The sequence below is a fragment of the Pituophis catenifer genome, unplaced genomic scaffold, assembly GCF_029215685.1.
Source record: "Pituophis catenifer annectens isolate HBS135680 unplaced genomic scaffold, rPitCat1.0.hap2 SCAF_2, whole genome shotgun sequence".
In the NCBI taxonomy this organism is placed as follows: domain Eukaryota; kingdom Metazoa; phylum Chordata; class Lepidosauria; order Squamata; family Colubridae; genus Pituophis; species Pituophis catenifer.
In genome coordinates this window covers 243,607,242-243,626,378 of record NW_027256882.1, presented here as the reverse complement: position 1 = coordinate 243,626,378, position 19,137 = coordinate 243,607,242, and the positions used below count along the sequence as shown (strand labels likewise).

The 19,137-nt window shown below is 38.8% G+C and overlaps 1 protein-coding gene across 4 annotated transcripts in view; it reads left to right on the top strand.

Annotated features, from left to right (window-relative positions):
* The window catches only part of DMXL1 (Dmx like 1), an 87,969-nt gene that overhangs the window by 42,500 nt on the left and 26,332 nt on the right, over positions 1–19,137 (top strand). For all 4 annotated transcript variants that reach the window (XM_070938717.1, XM_070938716.1, XM_070938715.1 and 1 more), the window contains 6 exons: positions 160–287; positions 747–995; positions 9,444–9,619; positions 9,953–10,092; positions 17,303–17,388; positions 18,255–18,456. In XM_070938717.1, coding sequence (XP_070794818.1) covers positions 160–287; positions 747–995; positions 9,444–9,619; positions 9,953–10,092; positions 17,303–17,388; positions 18,255–18,456 — 981 coding nt within the window. The remainder of the gene's footprint in view (positions 1–159; positions 288–746; positions 996–9,443; positions 9,620–9,952; positions 10,093–17,302; positions 17,389–18,254; positions 18,457–19,137) is intronic.

Genomic DNA, 19,137 nt, shown 5'->3' with positions numbered 1-19,137 from the left:
ATGACCAATTCATGCAAAATTCCACGTAATCCCAAGGGGTTCACATACTTTTTCTTGTAACTGTATGAAATAGTTAAGCTAAGTAAATCGTGATTGACCATTATATTCAATCAAAATACCATAATATTGATTTTTACAATTTTGGGGTTTTTTTAATAGTTTATTGCAAGCAAACCAATTCACTGGAATGATTTATCAGACATTGTTGCTCTCTCATCGGCATTCTCTAAGAACAGCAAGTTCAGATGAAACAGTAACACCAAATACTACACCAGCTCAATGGCCAGGTAATCAAGATTTAATTTTCTTCATGCAGTTTTGAATTGTTTGGCTTCTTTGAAGTACAGTATATTGTTCTGTGTTACAACAGGGAGTTTAAAATAGTTTCTTTTCTTTTTCTTCTTCTAATATGACCCTCTGGCTATTAGTTGTTTTTTCTTCCACTTTATATTAAATATAGTATTAGGTAACCTCATGCTGATTAATTATCTTTAAAAATTAAGGCCCACCCACCCATTGATTCTTCAATCTTGGTAACTTCCAGATTTGTGGATTTTGACTTACAGAATTCTTACTAAAGGTCATACTGTTTGGGAGTTCTGGAGGTGGTTCAGACATCTGAAGTTGCCCCTTATAGTATTATACCCTTTATAGTATTATAGTGTTTCTGGAGATAATTGAAAATGGCTTCTCTTGTCTTTCTTTGTATGTAATTTATCACTAAATGGCACTTCTTGTCTATTCAGGAATAATGGATTTAATACAATTGCTGAATCAAGCTGGGGAAGAAGCTCAGTCTGGGATTACAGTTTTGCTCTGTGAAATTCTTACTGCAATCTACCTTAGTCTCTTCATTCATGGTCTAGCAACACATTCCAGCAATGAATTATTCAGGATTGTGGCCCATCCCCTTAATGACAAAATGTGGTTTGCTGTCTTTGGTGGTGGTGCAAAGATTCCCAAGAAAGGACCAATTCAAGAAACAACCAAGATGGGTTAGTACATTCCTTATTTTTTTCTGTATGTAAATATTTACTGAACTCAGTTTTTTTTTAGTTTTTATACTGTGTATGTTATCAGAGTGGTGTGGTGGCTCAGCAATTAACATGCTGGGCTTGTTGGCTGGAAAGCAGGCAGCCTAGGTTCGAGATCTGAGCTCCATGTGATGGGATGAGTTCCCATCCTCGCCCCCAGCTCCTGCCAACCTAGCAGTTCAAAAGCATGCAAATGCCAGTAGATAATAGGTACCTCTTCAGTGGGAAAGTAACAACGCTCTATGACATCATTCTGTCCACATGACTGTGGAAATGTATTTGGACAGCGCTAGCTCAATGATCTTGAAATGGAGATGGGCCCTACCCCCTATAGTCGGCAATGACTAGCGGAGTAAAATCCGCAGGGACATATTTTTATGTTACCATACAAGAGTTCCTATATAATACTAAAACCTTAATTATCATTATATACATGAGCAGAAATATCATTACATAAAAATTGAACTTTTGTATTTTGTGTATCCATCTCTTTCTTCCAATTTAAAGAAAGAATAAACTAGAATTTGGTTTTATTTTATTGAAGTATTGATTTATTCCTTTTGAACAAGATAATAAATGTGGAAAAAAAATTCTGAGTAAACAAGTTGGGGTGTAAGATATATTGCCTCTTGCTGGCTTGTTTAACAATGACAGTATTAGAATTTTGTGGCGAGGGGTGGGGGTACACATATACAAGTAAAAGAGTGAAAAATCAGGTTCCAATACAGGAGGATTACTATTAGTGCACATAGCTTAATGTATATAATATTCCTGTTGTCAAAAAATAATATAACTCTTCACTTTTCATGCATGCCTACTGAGGGGAATACACTTCCCTATATTCAGGAATCTAGTGCAGCAGTAAATTATTCATAATTTTAATATAAGCAAAATTGTTTCCTTATGAATGTATAATGCATACATAAAGAGTCCTAAATAAATTTGAAAAAGGTTCTGTTTGGAAAATTAAAATAATTTTCTGTTTGTAACTTTGTAATGTTGACAACATACCAGTTGAACATTTTTTTAAAATGTTGAAAAGTTTGTTTTCTATTATGTATGACAGCAATATTCTATCTAAGCGTAGTCTTATGTTTTCTCTCTTTGGCAGGTAGGCACTTCTCTATGCCTAGCCCACATCAGGTAGTAGTATTTTCTATGGAATGCGTGGGGTTTACCAAATCTCTAACAACCGTCAATACTCATAGTCCTACCAAACTTGCAGGCAAGATGCTAGCTTCAGTTCTAGGCATTTGAATCTAGTGTTGATATGTGATGTGACCTTGCATAAAAAAATAATCAAGCAAAAACAGTCTCTTTGTAAGTCATGATCTCTGATTTGTGGTTCATTATGTCAGAAAATTTAATCAAAATTTCACTATTACAAATCATGTAGTTGGTTATTTTCATACTAAATTAGTTTTAATAATGAAGGAAGACCATGACTTGCAATTATCAGAAATATTTCAATATATTTGTGTCCATCGAGCTACTTGTTTGTGTCACATGACTGTATGCATGTGGCTATGAATTTTTATTAGTTCAGCATAAAAATAATTTTTAATGAAAAAACATTTATTAATTGAAGATTAGTGTAGACTACCAAATAATAACATAATAGCATTTACAAATAATAGGCTTATACAACTGATTTTATTTTGATTATAATTAGATATGTAATTAGCAAGTCTTGACACCAAATGATCTTGGGAGAGATCTCCAGTCTATAATCTTGTATTGAATATTTTTACTAAAATAAAAATAATATGAAATGTGTACAGTTTCAACACTAAATGTATACATTTTAAATAGAAATTGATGTCAGCTTTCTATATGGGTTTAGATGAAATCACGATGAAATACATAAAATTGATTTCAGTGAAATTCAGATAAAAGAAATTAATCTGTTAATAGAGTTTCTTTGAACTGTTTCAGAGGAGGCGGCATAATTGATTTATACATTTAATCTGGATTTGAAGTTTTGATATAATGTTTTTTAGAGTTTTTGTTTGGATAGAGACAAATAGAAAATTATATAACTGTTCAGAATAGACTGATATTACTTAAATGTATATTGGTAGTACTCAATTTATGACTATTGTTGAGCCCAAAGTTACTGTTGCCAAGTGAGACAGTTGTTAAGTGAGTTTTGCCCATTTTACAACCTTTCCTGCCACTGTTCTTAAATGAATCATAGCAGTTGTTAAATTAATAACCCGGCTGTTAAGTGAATCTCGTTTCCCCTTTGATTTTGCTTATTTTGCAAAAGGTGGTCACATAATCCTAGGACATGCAACCATTATAAATAAGAACTAGTTGCCAAGCATCCAAATTTTAATCACATGATCATGGGAATGCACTTTTTTCAGTGCCATTGTAACTTCAAACAATCACTAAACAAATGGTTGTAAGTCAAGCCCTAATTGTATATAGTTTCATGCCCTGGTTTGTTCAATGATTTAAACATTCAAAAAATGAGAATAAAAATTATTCCTTTTAAGTTAGCTTGCATTATTTTGGGTTGCAAGAATGGTTAAGATGCATAGATATAAGCTCTGCGAATTCTAGGACTGCCTTAGTCATGAAAGCCAGCTGGATGACTTTTGAGTCAGTTATTCTCACTTAGCCCAACCCCACTAGGATTGTATAGAAAATAGATGACAGGAGTATTAAGTATGTTTGCAGTCTTGAGTTTTTGTGTCTGTGTGTGGATGGATGGATGGATATATATTTCTATTGGTTACTTAAATTATTTGTAATTACTGTATTTTTCGGAATATAAGATCACTGGAGTATAAGACCTACCATCTGGAACGGGCTTCCCCCAGAGTTACGAAACATCCAAGACTTACGCATTTTCCGCTGAGCCCTGAAAACATTTCTATTCCAACAAGCTGGTCTGGCCTAACTCTCCCTTTTTAATTGGCTTTTAAACTGTATTTTAAATTGGGTTTTAAACCTCTTTAGATAAATTTGGATGTTTTTTAATCTTTGAGCCTAAATTAATCTGTTTCTTAATAGTTTTTAACTTCTATATGTATTTGTATTTATTATGGCTGTTCACCGCCCTGAGTCCTTCGGGAGTAGGGCGGTATACAAATATGAAAAATAAATAAATAAATAATAAATAAATAAGACGCACCTACCTTTTTTGGTGAGGAAAAGAAGAAAAAGAAATCTCCCTCTGCCTCTGCCTCTGCCTCTGAGCAATTTTGCCTCTTGCAGCAAACAGTTTGCTTTACTTTCATTTTCGTTTTCAGCACAGCTTGATTATTTATTTATTTATTTATTTATTTATTTATTTTATTTCTATACCGCCCTTCTCCCGTAGGACTCAGGGCGGTGTACAGCCTGATTAAAAGCACAAAGACAGACAAAATTTAAAAATAATTAAAATTATTAAATAATAGGCTTAATTATTAAACCCCCAAATTTAAAATCCCATATTTAAAAACCAATTAAAATCTTTACATTGATAGCCCAGCCTGGTGGAACAACAAGGTTTTGAGGGCACAGCGAAATACACGGAGATCAGAGATCTTACGAATTTCTGGGGCAGCTCATTCCAAAGGGCAGGGGCTCCCACAGAGAAGGCCCTCTCCCTGGGTGTCGCCAGCCGACATAATTTGGCCGATGGCACCTTGAGGAGACCCTCTCTGTGGGAGCGGACTGGCCAGTGGGAGGCTACTGGTGGCAGAAGATGGTCTCAAAGGTATCCAGGTCCAATGCCATGGAGCGCTTTAAAGGTGGTAACCAACACCTTGAATCGCACCCGGAAGGCCACTGGGAGCCAGTGCAGCTCGCGCAGGAGGGGTGTCACGTGGGCACAATGAGTTGTGCCCATAACCACCCGCGCGGCCGCATTCTGGATGGAGCCCCATGTAGAGAGCATCACAGTAGTCCAGTCGGGAGGTGACAAGGGTGTGAGTGACTGTGCGCAAGGCGTCGTGATCCAGAAAGGGCTGCAACTGGCGAATCAGGCGAACCTGATAAAAAGCCCCCCTGGCCACGATTAGCACAAGGAAAAAAAAATCTGCTCCAGCAATTTACTTCTTTGTAGCAAGCAACAGAGCCCTGAACAAAACAGCTGAGAGCAAATCAGCTGAGAGTCAGAAGGCCGATCAAATCAGCTTGTGCTAATTAGGCTGTGCTGAAGCAGAAAAGAGCTGTTTTTTCTTGCTGTTTGCTTGCAAGGAGGTAACTGCTGCGAGGCAGAGGCCAAAGGGTGGGGGCCAGTGGGTGGGCAGGGCTACATTCGGTGTATAAGACACACCTAAATTTTCACCCCCTTTTAGAAGAGAAAAAAGGTGCGTCTTATACTTCGAAAAATATGGTAGCTATTATGTTTATGAAATATTTATATAGTTAAAATATAAGTAACTGGGTATGGTTGACATAAAAAGGTAGAGTTTTTAAAGATGCACAAGACTTATATATGTTGACTTTTAGTGTGCTAAAGAGAAGAAATCACCAAATTAAAATGCACTATCTTCTCCAAAATTCCAGTTTTGGAGAAAGCTGATATTGCTATAGACTTTATTTGATAGGAAACCTAATTCCAATTATTTAGGGATATCATCTGGATTGTTAGTTGATTAGCATTCTGGTTGTATAGAATATCGTAAATTGAAATTACAGATTTGTTGCTTTCATAGAATACTGGCCTAAATCTGCTAAAAGCTACCAGTCACTAGTACTACCTTTAATATTAGCATGTGTCTGATGTGACACATGTATGACTAAGGCTGGTATTCTAATGTACACCATTCATACTCCATCTTGCTGAAAGGCATTATATGAAAACCTCAGTCAACTAAATCCATGATGGGCTGTGCTGATGATGTCAGAGCCTGTAGAAGATCATTACTTGGAATATAGGTGGGATAAATGACAAAGAGTATTCATTCATTAATGAATGAAATGAAAATTATGCAATTGTGAATACAAGAAATGAGAAAGATTTAATGATATAAATAAAAGTGACCTGATCTTCTGGAATGAATTTGATGAATACATGTGAAAGTGTAGGTTTTATTCTTAAAATAAAGAACTAAGATATATCTCAGAAAGTTTCAGTTGGCATTATCTTGATTTGTGGAAGCATGTGAACATAGGAATTCATAGGTTGGTGACAGTTGACTATTATATTGGGGTCACTAATATTAATGAAAGATCTCAGGATCAGAGTTATAATAGGGTAATTAGAAAAATGTTGATAATTTTTTTTTAATAAAGTGGCCTTGGTCTTGTTTTATGTATGTATGAAGACCACACTATGCCTGATGATTAGAAGAATGCTCTTGTCCATTGTACAAAAGGAAAGGTAGCAAGAACGAATGCAAAAATTTTGGAAGTATTAGTTTGTCAAGTGTGCCTGGAAGGTGTTTGACAGAATTTTGGTTGAAAAGATACAGATGGTGACCATGAGCAATATTTGGGGTTTGAAATGAAGCTTTATATTGTGGAGAGGATGCATAAACCAGGTTTTTCTCCTTCAGCAATAATTGAAAAATATATGATGTTACTTGATTCAAAAAAAGTATGTGAATAATCTTTAAGAATGTAAAGATTTGTGATAATATGGACCTGAAGATTGCTTGTTCAACTTGATAAGAATAATATGTGAAAGAAATAAAGCATGCATAAGAATCATAGGAATGCTGAAGGAAGCATTGTAGAAGGAAAAAAAACAAGGATATGTGATATCTCCCTGGTTGCATAATGCAATTATGGATGAATATATAAGGAATGTAGAAGCTTGTGGTGATATCAAAAGTGTGTTGGGTGGAGTACAGATGTGTTTGTATTTCAGTATGTAATTTATGCCATGTTGTTGGCTGAAAACCCAAATAATTTGCAATACATGTACAATGCAAGGAGGAACATGGCTCTGAAAATTAATGTGTCAAAGACCAAAGTAGCTATGTTCGAAATGGAAATGGAATTAACAGTTGAAACAGTTGTAAATTGAATAAAAGAGAAGAAAATTACTTTGTGTAACCTACAAAAATGTTTTCCCCCCTTATTAAGGTCATTTCCCTGCTATAGGCTTAAGCATTTTTGTACTATCCCTCAGATGTTGCCGAAATCATATACAGTGTCTTATTTGCTTGAAACAATTATTGTGTGATTCTGTGTAGGTACTGTAGGGAAGTAGTGAGAAAAAAATCAATATTCAGAATTCATTCAGGCAGTCTATATGACAAATATTATACCGGTAGTTAATTATAATGATTTATTACAAGGTGTATATTAATTATGGATCAGTAGCTGTTCTCTGATTAGTTTAGCTGTTATATGAATTTTTCAGTTTATTTGATTGAAGTGCTAAAAAACAGACCTCTTTTGTACCCAGAAAACCTGATGTTTAAGTGCTAAAAGCATTAAACAATTCAATAAGGTTTCAGAGAGGTCAGGTTTGAAATTTAAAAGCATATAAAAATAGGTAATTGAATAGTTTAAATGTAAGAATAACACCTTTAAATGATAGCATCCTCTTTGAAAACCTATATAAAATAATTTCCTGAGAATTAAATTGTAAGAATGAAAATATCATGGCAAAATCTTTTTATTTGTTTTATGTAAATGAAAATTTTTAAATATGTTATTAGCAAATAAATTAGCATGAATTCTATATAAGTTGCATGCCTTACTATTTTGTGAAATAAATAGGACATTTTTAAAAAGATGATACAGATTACAGAAGGATACAGTATATTCATATTTACATATTATATTGCAAGCAAATATTTCAGTAATTATGAATGCTAGATTTTTAACTGGGAATATATATCCATTTAAAATACTGCATACATACCATTCTTTCAAGTAAAAACGTTTTACAGAATAAATTTGTAGATTACTTTTTTTTAAAAAAATCCACATTTTAATTTAATTCTATTACTTTCCAATATATTAAAAAAAGGCAAGCCATAGCAAAATAGTTCTGTGATATCATTCAATTAAAATTAGGTCAACCTGTTTGGAATTTCAAATGGCTAATGGAATGCAAATTGTGATGACTGCTGCAACTTTCCATTGCAAGCTGTGGAATGCTCAAAATGTTGCTGCTTGTGCAAAACATGATACAGTTTATGGGTTTTGATACTAAGGCAGTGTCATTTCAGAATGCTTTTTAATTTATTTTAATATTTGGAATAGTATTTGACAGAGCAACCTCTGTAGGCTTGGAACCATAGCTCGGAAGTTTTTTCATTCTCTGTTATGTCATTCTTTTAAAAATACAAACCATTTTGATTTCACACATCCTTAATTCTTCCTCTGAAAATGACAGAGTTAAAGATTATGTCAAATAAATATAGCACCTATCTGCAAGTACTTAAAGCAAATGTATCATTTCAGATGGTCATATGATTGCTATGGAAAGCTGTTATAGAATTCTTGGAAAAAAAAATATTTTCTTTAAGGACTTATAGATAGATAGGTGTTACATTTGTACGCCAGACATTTTAAAGAACATTTTTGTCTTTGACAAAGATAAACTGTTCCACACCTTTACACCACAAGAGTTCTTGTAACTTCAAAATAAAATGGTAAAACATGTTTAAAGTGCATTTCTTAAAAAATACAGTGGTATTTTCATTTTTTTATAATATGTTTAAAGTTGCTTGATAATTTTATTATTAATGGGTTAATAATATTGCCCGCTTAAATAGTAAATTTATTTCATAATAGGGAAGATTGAATGGGAATTAGAGATAAGCATATTTTTCAGCCTCTGTATCATGTAACATTTTGTTCAGCTTATTTTGTGCCTCCATTTCAATATAAGAGTAAGCATTATTTTATTTAGTTGAAAAGCTAATGTTCCATAGTAAGTAATGCATGTGCATGCTTGTTCTGGCTAAAAGACTTTGATATATTTGATATATTTTTAGCATTAAGGTAAGTGAGATTTTCATCTTTATATATTAAATAGTTTGATGACAACCATTTTGAAATAACATTTATTTCCAGTAGAAATGTAAAAATAGAGAGGTAATAGAGAGCAGTGAAAAAGGACAAAACTCATATACCCCCGATATGTTTATATTTTCAGTTATAATGTATCTCTAAGAATTTATAAAATTAGACATATATTTGTAGTATGAGCTTTGAATATTTCCATTTTCATATTTATGCAAAAAGAATTATTATGAATCATTTGTTTAAAATGCATTTCAGATTTTCTTGGAAATGTAAGCAAAAAGTTACAGGCAGGAATAAAAGCTAGCCATGTTATTGTTTAATTGCAATAATTAAACATAGCAGGTATTGATTGATAGTTCTTGTTTGTTTTTGTTATAATTAAGCATGTAGGTTATAGTTGATTTGAAAGGTGAAGATGATATAATTCATTTATTTGATAAGTTTCATTGTCCTATAAAAATGAATGTGGTTTTTTTGTAGCCTCTTCTCCTATAGATGACGGTGAGAAGCAAAATAAGCGGTTTAGACTGACATCAAAATCATCATCAAAAGAAAATTCACCTACTATTTTACCTGGAAAAGAACAAGACTTTTCTATTTACAAAGAGAAATTTATTCCTCCTGAACTTAGTATTTGGGACTACTTTATAGCAAAGGTATTTTTTTGTGTTGTTTGAAATAAAACTTGTCCTATTATTCCTTGACAAATGGAGAATATCTGTCAGCTCCTTCTTCAAACTTCTGCACCTACAAACAATAATCTTTTCAAATAATATCCTAATCTCTGCTGAGATTATAAGGATTAATCTTGCATTCTTGCATGTATATATCTTATAAATTTAATAAATAAATAAAATAATAATACCTTAGAAATGCATAAAATGCCAATTCAGTATTAAGGTAAGAAAAAGGCTAGTATTTTTCTTACCCTGATAAGCAAAATAGTAACACTTTAACAATTTTTTCTTAATCTGTTTTCTTCTTTTTAGCCATATCTTGGATCATCCCAAACTAGATTTGAATATGATTCAGAAGAAAGTCAGGACAGCAGTGATGAAGATGAAGATGAAGATGGAGCGTTCTTATCAGATTCAAAACTTCAGGAACACTCTAACTCAAATTCATTTAGGTATAAATTATTACTGAATTACCTATAGTTTTTTCTTTACATAATTCAATAATTTTGCAGGCATCTTTTCAAGTACGCTGCTCCTCCAATCCATAGATTGGGAAGCTCTCCTCACGTTGCTGGGGAACTGAGTGCAGACTTTCTTGGCTGGCCACGCCCTCTCTGTGTCACTCCCGTCAGTCTTTCTCACTCAGTGACTGAGGGAACTTGGATTTGTCTTTAGCTCTTGTTAGATTCCTGAAAAAATCTTGGCTAGGTTGGAATTTGTTTTTATTTTAGTTTATTATTTTTGTTCCTCTCTGTGTGACTGGAGCTGCAGCGTGGGATTGGTGAAGCTGCTGGGGGAGCGATAACGTTCCTGGGGCTCCAGGGCGTTCCGCTCCTTCCCCTTTAACATTCTCCGAGGCAGCTATCCGGATTCCGACCCGGCTGGGCGGATCCGTGATCACCCTTAGCCGCCGGCGCTTCGTTGGTCTCCTGGTGAGCTGGGATAACCACGAGCGCCTCAGCTCCGACATTTCTCGGCGGCTCCGGAGCGTCTGTCTATGCCTTTGACAGGCTCTGAGGTCCAGGCTTCCCCAAGCGGTTAGTGTGCGCGATCGAAGCTGCCGGCCGCCATTTTGGATCGCCGCCGATCTTCGCAACCGGGCCGTTTCAACGCCGCCGGCTTCGCTCAATTCCTGGGCTCCCTTGGAGGCAAATTTTCAGGACCGAAGCCTCTAGCAGCTGTGGGAGTTGGCGCCCTGCACAGGCTCGTCCAGGAAGGCTAATCTCAGCCTCTTTCACTGCGGCCGCCATTTTGGAATCGCACGGACGCCATTTTAGAGCATTCCACGTGTGTGAGTAGCGGCGATTTGGGGGACAGTCTGCTATTATCTTTACGGCCAGACTGTTAAGGCCTGGAAATTGCCTGTACGCAAGGCTTTGAGGACAACTCCTCATTTAGGGGAGATTGATGCTTACTGGCCCAGAACTCCCTTTCACAACGGTTTCTTGTGTCTGACTGGCTTCGCTACAAGGTTCAATTCCTGCAGCGGCCTTTTATAATGGCGGATTTAGATTTATCATCCGATGGGGAACAGGATGTGGCTCCACCTTCTGAGATGAATCAACAAAAAGGGGGGGGAAAAAACGTTCTAAAACTAAACATCTGACATCATCCAAATCATCTCAAGCCGCGAAACTGGACAGTCGACACAGATCTGAATTACAGCGTCATAAGGCGCTTGAAAAGCAGTTCGACAAAGCAAAGAAAGCTAGGGATCAGTCCGTATGTCCCGCTTCTTCGACAAGGTCTGAAGCTTATCAAGACCATTCTAGTGCCTCTTCAATTTGTTCAGAGGCTTCTGGGGCCAATGTCAATCACCCTCCTCCTTCTTCCAATTTGGAAACAGTGCGTGGGGTTTCTATGTCTTTGCCTAACGTGTCCTTGTTGGAGCAGACGGTTCAATCGGATAGTTCCAGACCAGGTCCATCGGCTGCCTTTACCCCGACAGCTGCTGGGCTGAGACCTGAAGAACATACTGGCCAGATAGACTTACAGTTAATGTTGTCTAACGCATTGGCCAAGATCTTGGCGACTGGTTTGCAACAAGGCATGGGAGTTCTTCAAACGGCTTCCAATGTATCGAGGCCACCGACCCAGATCCCCTCTCGCACCAAGGCACAAATCGAATGTGTCTCTTCGGAGGCGTCTGACCAGGAGGAGGAGTGTCCGGAGGACATGGAATTCTCCGAGGATGAAGGTCTACCGCCAGAGAAACCATCGTTTACTGGACTGTTTCGTCCTTCTGTTTTCAAATCGCTTTTGTACAAAGCTAAAGTGACCACCCAATTTGGACTATTAACTGCTCCTCTTTCTGGTCCAGCTACCAAGTCTTCATCCACACACGATGCCTTATTTCAGGTGGCTAAGCAGGAGAAAGATGCTATCCCTTGCCCACCACTTTTTGCAGATGTTATCCAGAGTGCCTTCGGTCAGCCGGGTTCCCTAACGGCGCCTAGTAACCTGGACAAACGGCTTTATTGCGCGGCGACGGAGTTGGACGATATCTTAGCATTACCAACAGTGGACGCGCCCGTGGCCAACCTTTCTTCGTCATCAGCTGTGCCAGCGGACGCTATGGACGGCTTAAAAGCCGACGAAAGGAAAACTGAAATGGGGTTTCGTAAAGCACATCAGGCGGCCGCTTGGGCGATAAAAGCTGCAACAGCGACATCTTTTTTCAACAGAGCAACATTAATTTGGCTCAAACAGCTACAGGAGCGTCTTCCCACTGCTGAGAAACGCATACATCAAGATATTAACAAGATAGTCGCTGCTACGGAATATTCAGCAGACGCCTCTTTAAATGCCGCAAAATTCGCAGCCCGTTCTCTCGCTTCTACAGTTTCCAACAGGCGTATGTTTTGGCTTCGCAATTGGAAAGCCGATTCGAAGTCAAAGTGGAAGCTAGCATCGTCATCTTTTAAAGCTCCGGCCTTATTCGGCGCCGCCTTAGACCCTCTTTTGGTGGAGGACAAAGAGAAACGTAAATTTCTCCCTTCTTCCTTTCGCAGACCAGAACGCAGGTATTCACCATACGTTAATCGACAGTCATTTCGGTCCTATTCGGGATCCAGTGGTTCCTATGCTCAACGATCATTTGGTCACAGCGGTGACCGCTTCCAGGAGCGTCAGCCCTTTCGAGACCGACAACGCTCACAATCATCCTCCAAGCGTCCCTTCAGGGGTGGCGGTTCCCGCCCTCCTAAGCGTGGCAAATGACTCACAACATCTAATTGCCATTGGTGGTCGTCTCCAGCTCTTTCTTCATCAGTGGCAAAGTTCAACAACCGAGGAGTGGATCCGGCGCACCATTCATCATGGTCTTTGTCTCGAATTCGTCGGGGCCCCGCCCAGCCGTTTTCGTCGCTGCCCGGTGTCTCCGGTCTTGCATCAACGACATCTGATGGAGGCGGAGATTGCTCATTTATTATCCATCAAAGCCATAGAACCGGTGCCCGAATCCCAAAAGATGAAAGGGTTCTATTCCATCTTGTTCCTAGTCCCCAAGGCTTCGGGAGGATACAGAGGTGTTTTAAATCTAAAGCACTTGAACAAATACATCCTGTATCGGAGGTTCAAGATGCAGTCCCTGTCCTCGATTCTGGCATGTGTCCGGCCGAACGATCTTCTACAGTCGGTGGATTTACGGGAAGCCTATTTACACGTTCCGATCCATCAGGCGCATCGCAGGTTCCTGCGATTCGAATACGACTCTCTCCATTATCAATACTGTGCGATGCCCTTTGGTCTCTCTTCCGCTCCCAGAACTTTTACGAAACTGGTCTCCGTGGTAGCCGCGTCCCTGAGATCTATACCAATTCGTCTTCTCTGTTACCTGGACGACATTCTTGTCCTGTCATCTTCTCCGCTTCAAGCGTCGAGCGACATAGAGACTGTACTCAGGGTCTTTCAAAATCACGGCTTCACAATAAACCGCGAGAAAAGCCATCTGGTTCCAACGACACGGATCCTCCATCTGGGAGCGGTGATAGATACGACCAAAGGCCAGGTATTTCTGTCGCCGGATCGCATCAAAGACATAAAATCATCGGTCTCTCAGATTGCATCCAGCCGGAAGGTTTCACTGCTTCGTCTATCCCAGGTATTAGGGAAAATGGTGTCCTGCATCAGAATCGTTCCCTGGGCACGCAGGCACGCGAGACCGTTGCAGTGGTTCCTGTTACCGTTTCAGAAAGCCAATCGCAGCAATTCTCAGTCGTCGGTTCGGATTCCGCCTCAACTTCGGTCTTCACTGAGGTGGTGGACCTCTCCCGCACTTCTCAACGGATGTGTCTTCCTCGAAGTCGACCGACTAGTCATAACATCAGACGCCAGTCTGGTGGGCTGGGGAGCTCACCTTCTGGAACACGTAGTCCAGGGTCGTTGGTCTCCATCGGAGAAGGCGAACAGCATCAATTGGCTGGAGTTGAGAGCTGTTCGCCTTGCTCTAGGACATTTCCGTCCCATTGTGGAGGGCCGTCACGTGTTGATCCGGACGGACAACATGACCACCAAGGCTCACATAAACCGAGAGGGAGGCACTCGATCTCGGAATCTCATGATAGAGTCGGAATTGCTCTTGTCCTGGGCAGAACGGCACACAGCATCTATAAGAGCAGATCATATTTCCGGAATTTCCAACGTACAAGCGGACTGGCTCAGCCGGGAACGCATCGATCCGGCCGAGTGGCAACTACATCCGGACATATTTCAGGACATAGTTCGACGTTTTGGAAAGCTGCTCGTAGATTTGTTCGCCGCACCCAACAATGCACAGCTACCAAGGTATTTCACACGCTACCAATGCCAGGAGGCGGAGGGTTGCAACGCGTTGAGGTGCCGGTGGCCAGTCGGGCTTCTGTACGCGTTTCCTCCACTTCCCTTGATATCTCAGGTGATCCGAAAAGTGTTGTCAGAACAGGCGGAAATCTTACTGGTGGCGCCTTGTTGGCCGCGCAGACCGTGGTATGCGGATCTAGTGAACCTTTCAGTATCACCTCCATGGACAATACCTCAGCAGGTCGTCTCTCTTCGCCAGGGGGTCATCGCCCATCCAGAGCCTCAGTGGCTCCGATTGACCGTCTGGCACTTGAGAGGCGACTGCTGAAGAAGGACCGACTTTCTGACTCGGCCATTGATATTATCCAATCTGCCAGACGGCCTTCGACGTCTCGCATATACCAAGCTTCTTGGAAGGCGTTCTCGGTTTGGTGCTCGAAACATCATGTGGACCCGACTTCGGCCGACATTCCAGATGTGTTGGACTTCCTCGTGGATGGTCTACATAAAGGACTGAAGCCTGCCACATTGAGACGCCAGGTGGCAGCACTTGCAACGGTGCTAGTGTGTGAACCTCATCGTTCTTTGACACAGAACCCTCGTATCAGGAGTTTTTTACATGGTGCTTCTAATATTTCACCGCCAGTGGTCCATCGCTTCCCGACTTGGGACTTACCCCTAGTCCTCCAAGCACTCACATCGCCTCCCTTTGAGCCGCTGGCTTCTATCCCTCTGAAGTTCTTAACCTTCAAACTGACATTTCTAATCGCGATAACTTCTGCGAGGAGGATTTCCGAACTGACCGCCTTGTCAGTTAGAAGCGATCTTTGCCAGTTTTTTCCGGATAGAGTAGTGTTGAGGTTGGACCCTTCCTTCTCACCAAAGGTGAACTCCTGGTTTCACCGGGCCCAGGAGCTCATTCTGCCGAATTTTTGCCCGGATCCCCGGAACCCTAGGGAAAAGAACTGGCATACTCTAGACGTGCGACGGGCCCTCCGCAGATATATCAGAAGAACTGCGTCCTTTCGTCGTACTGAGGCCTTGCTCGTTTCGTTCCACCCATCCACTATGGGGAAGAAAGTGTCACCAACTACTGTAGGGCGCTGGATCAAGGCCTGCATCTCGACTGCATATACTAGCACGGGCAAGACCGTTCCCGGGGGTATTTATGCACATTCTACCCGCAGTGCGGCGGCTTCAGCAGCCTGGGCAACTCAAGCCTCAGTTCTTGATATATGTCGAGCAGCTTCTTGGACGTCTGTTTCGACATTTGTTAGACACTACAAAATTGATTCGTTTGCTGCTGCAGAAGCATCCTTTGGCCGTCGGGTTTTGCAACAAGTGGTCGAATCCCGGGATTCAGGGAACAGTCAGCCTCCCACCCAGGATCTGTAGCTTGGGTATATCCCAATCTATGGATTGGAGGAGCAGCGTACTTGAAAACGGACGTTGACTTACCTCTGAACGTCCCTTTTGAGTACGCTGCGACTCCAATCCATACCCGCCCGTGTTTGGGCTTCCTGTTCTGCAATTACTTCTCTGTTTTTTTGGTGGGTTGAGATTCTAGTTGACGTTGGAGCTCCTGTATCTTCGTGAGGAAAGACTGACGGGAGTGACACAGAGAGGGCGTGGCCAGCCAAGAAAGTCTGCACTCAGTTCCCCAGCAACGTGAGGAGAGCTTCCCAATCTATGGATTGGAGTCGCAGCGTACTCAAAAGGGACGTTCAGAGGTAAGTCAACGTCCGTTTTTTCTAATTTTTCTAATTTTTCTAATTATTCATTCATCTTTTTACATTAGGTCATGTATTGAATGATGCTAATTTAGAGTTTTCCCTGTCTTGGTTGGGACAGCAGACTAGTCAGAAGAAATCCTTCTAAAGTGTTTGATATTTCTTTGGATCCTGCAAATTAAACACGTTACAGTGTTCTCTAAAGAAAACTAGGGTGCAAAACTCAGTTTCTACTTTAGCATAGGCATAAATTGTAATGCAGAAGAAATTATATAATTCTTTACCAAAGCTAAGGCTTCTCAAAATTTGTATTGCCAAGATTTCATAAAGTTATTAATATATTGGTATGATGTCCATCTGCTAGTCCATGGATCAAACTAATGATTTTATTAGAGTTAGAATTGGACAAGAATTAAATAGACACTTTCAATAATTATACTTTATATATAAAAAAAATTATTGAAACTTAGAACTTTATAAAATAAAATCATTTCATTGGAAATAAAGTTCAAAACAAATTTAAAATCACATTTTTAATGATAAGGATAGGATGTCTTACATTTGCATAATTCCTGAAATCTAGATTTAAATTTACATTTATTTTGGATTAATATTTGTTCTTTGCAGCAGGAACTGTGAAAAATCCAGACTTTACTCTCAGTTTTTCCAGAAAGAGCAGGTGTAAATAACTGACAGCAATCCAACTTTGTATTTCAAATAATAGTAGAAAAAATGCCTGTGTCCCTCCTAAAATTAGGAGGATAGTGAGTTTGAGAATTCATTTTTAGAGTAGTAACTAAAAGTATATGGTGTGAATTAGAAATTCATTGTTCAAAACTTAACTCAGGAGTGGCCTTGCCTAATTACAATGTTTTATCCAAAGAAAGTTTGAACAGCTACTTTATAGGGTTGAAGTATATGTGGGGAAGAAGATTGCAAAAGCATTATAATTAGGGTTAAATTTAAAATAAAATATTATTTGTGTCCTTTTTTGCTCTTAAAATGAATTTAGAATGCCTTGTAATAGATATATTTACAGTAATAAGAGAAAAAGGAAAACAAGTATTAGCTAAATAGTTAAATACAAAATATTTTTGGTCTTCAGCAACATGGAAATTGCTGGAAAAACAATAACATCTTTTTTGTTGTTTAGTTGGTCATTGATGCGCTTGGCTATGGTTCAGCTAGTTCTCCGTAACTTGAAAAGTTTCTACCCATTGGCTGGACATGATCTTACAGGTAATTAATATATTTTTGATTATTGGTGAATATCATTGTCTGTTTTTATATGTGCATATCACTGCATTAATTTAAACTAGAAGTACTGTATGCCAGATATTTTGAGTAAACAGGAAGTCTTTTGATAGTTGTAGCCATTTGAAATGACCCAGTTTTGATTTGAAATATAATACCAAGCTTGTAATACATGTTTTTCAGCAGGGGATCTTTCAGAATGATGACAGCCAAAATGGAACTTTGTCAGTAAAATTCAGAACATATATGATATATGTATATGATAATAGAATGTAAGAATTTAATTAACTGCAGACATTTAAATTCAGATGGGCTGCCTATTCTGTACAATTTCAGCAGACTGTTTTCAGACACAAGTGCCAATTCACAAACCGTTTCACAATTCATGCAGTGTGGGATGGGGTGGGTGAGGTGAGGTGAGAAATAAGCATGTCTCCCTTTCTCTCAGCAATACTGCTACAGATGCAATGTTTCTAGTTCAAGAGCTGCTAGCAATTGGGTAAATTTATTTTTCTTTAGGACATTCTATTAATAGCTGATGCAGACAACCTATGCATACTTAATGAGAAACTAGGTCCTGTTTTAACTCGGTAAAATGTTTCTGTTTAGTCTGAACAGTTCTTACATTGTTTTTCATTCAACAATATGTTTGCTAACTTCAGTTTTGAAATACGTAGCTACTTCTGAAGCTCTGAAGTTCACCTTAATGAGAAAACATGTCTAGAAGTTTTTAGTGTTATTAATGTTCTGACAACAGAAACATTGTGGAAAGTATGTAGTATAAAACATTCAGAGAATATAATATACTTTAAAGAAAATACTGTACTGAATAAAAAAATATCTGTCTTTAGAACTTCCAGTTTGTTCACCGCTATGCCATGCAGTTCTAAAGGCTCTTCAGCGCTGGGAACAAGTTCTTCTCAGACGACTTGAAATGCATGGAGGTCCACCAGAAAACTTTATTTCTATTCACATTTTACAAGATGCCTCATCTTCAGGTCCTGCACTACTTCGCCACAAAGCTTTGTTAGAGCCAACAAACACTCCTTTCAAGTAAGTTTATATCTTGAACAGAATAAATGTTGTTATATTTCTTATCTATTATTTAGTGAAGTATATGAAATCTCTTGAGAATGTTTATTTTTCATTCACAAATTCACAATTTGCCATTTCTACATCTTTTAACTTTTCATTGCCACGAATAATGCAAATTATTAAGCTTTGATTAAGTAACTAAAAGAAAACATAAGAGATGTATAAAACTAGGGCCTTGAAAATGATAAGCAAGGAGTTTTTTGACTGAAAAAAAGTTTTGCATCAAGAACAATCATGGGTACAGTTAAGAGGGGGAAAATTGGCTTCGAATTTCCTTGACAAAACCTCCAAAAGAAGGTTAATATGCTTGAGTGATTCGCACAAGAAAAAAGAAGTAGATATTGGTGCAGATACTTTGGCTTATCAATATGCTATCTCTCAGAATTTATAAATAAAATGTAGGGCATAGTATTTGCCAAGATTTATCAAATCGTGTGTGTGTGTAAACACAGAAATATATATGAGATATCGTAGGGTGTGCAGTTATTTTCCTGAGCGCTGCTCCCACTATCCATGAATGGGTTAATGCTTCAGCCTTTGGCAAACAACTAAGTGTTAAATAAAGACAAAAAACAAAGGACTTCCCCTTTCCCCGCTGCTCAGCCACACCCCTCAATCCCATGACACCCCAGTCTTCGC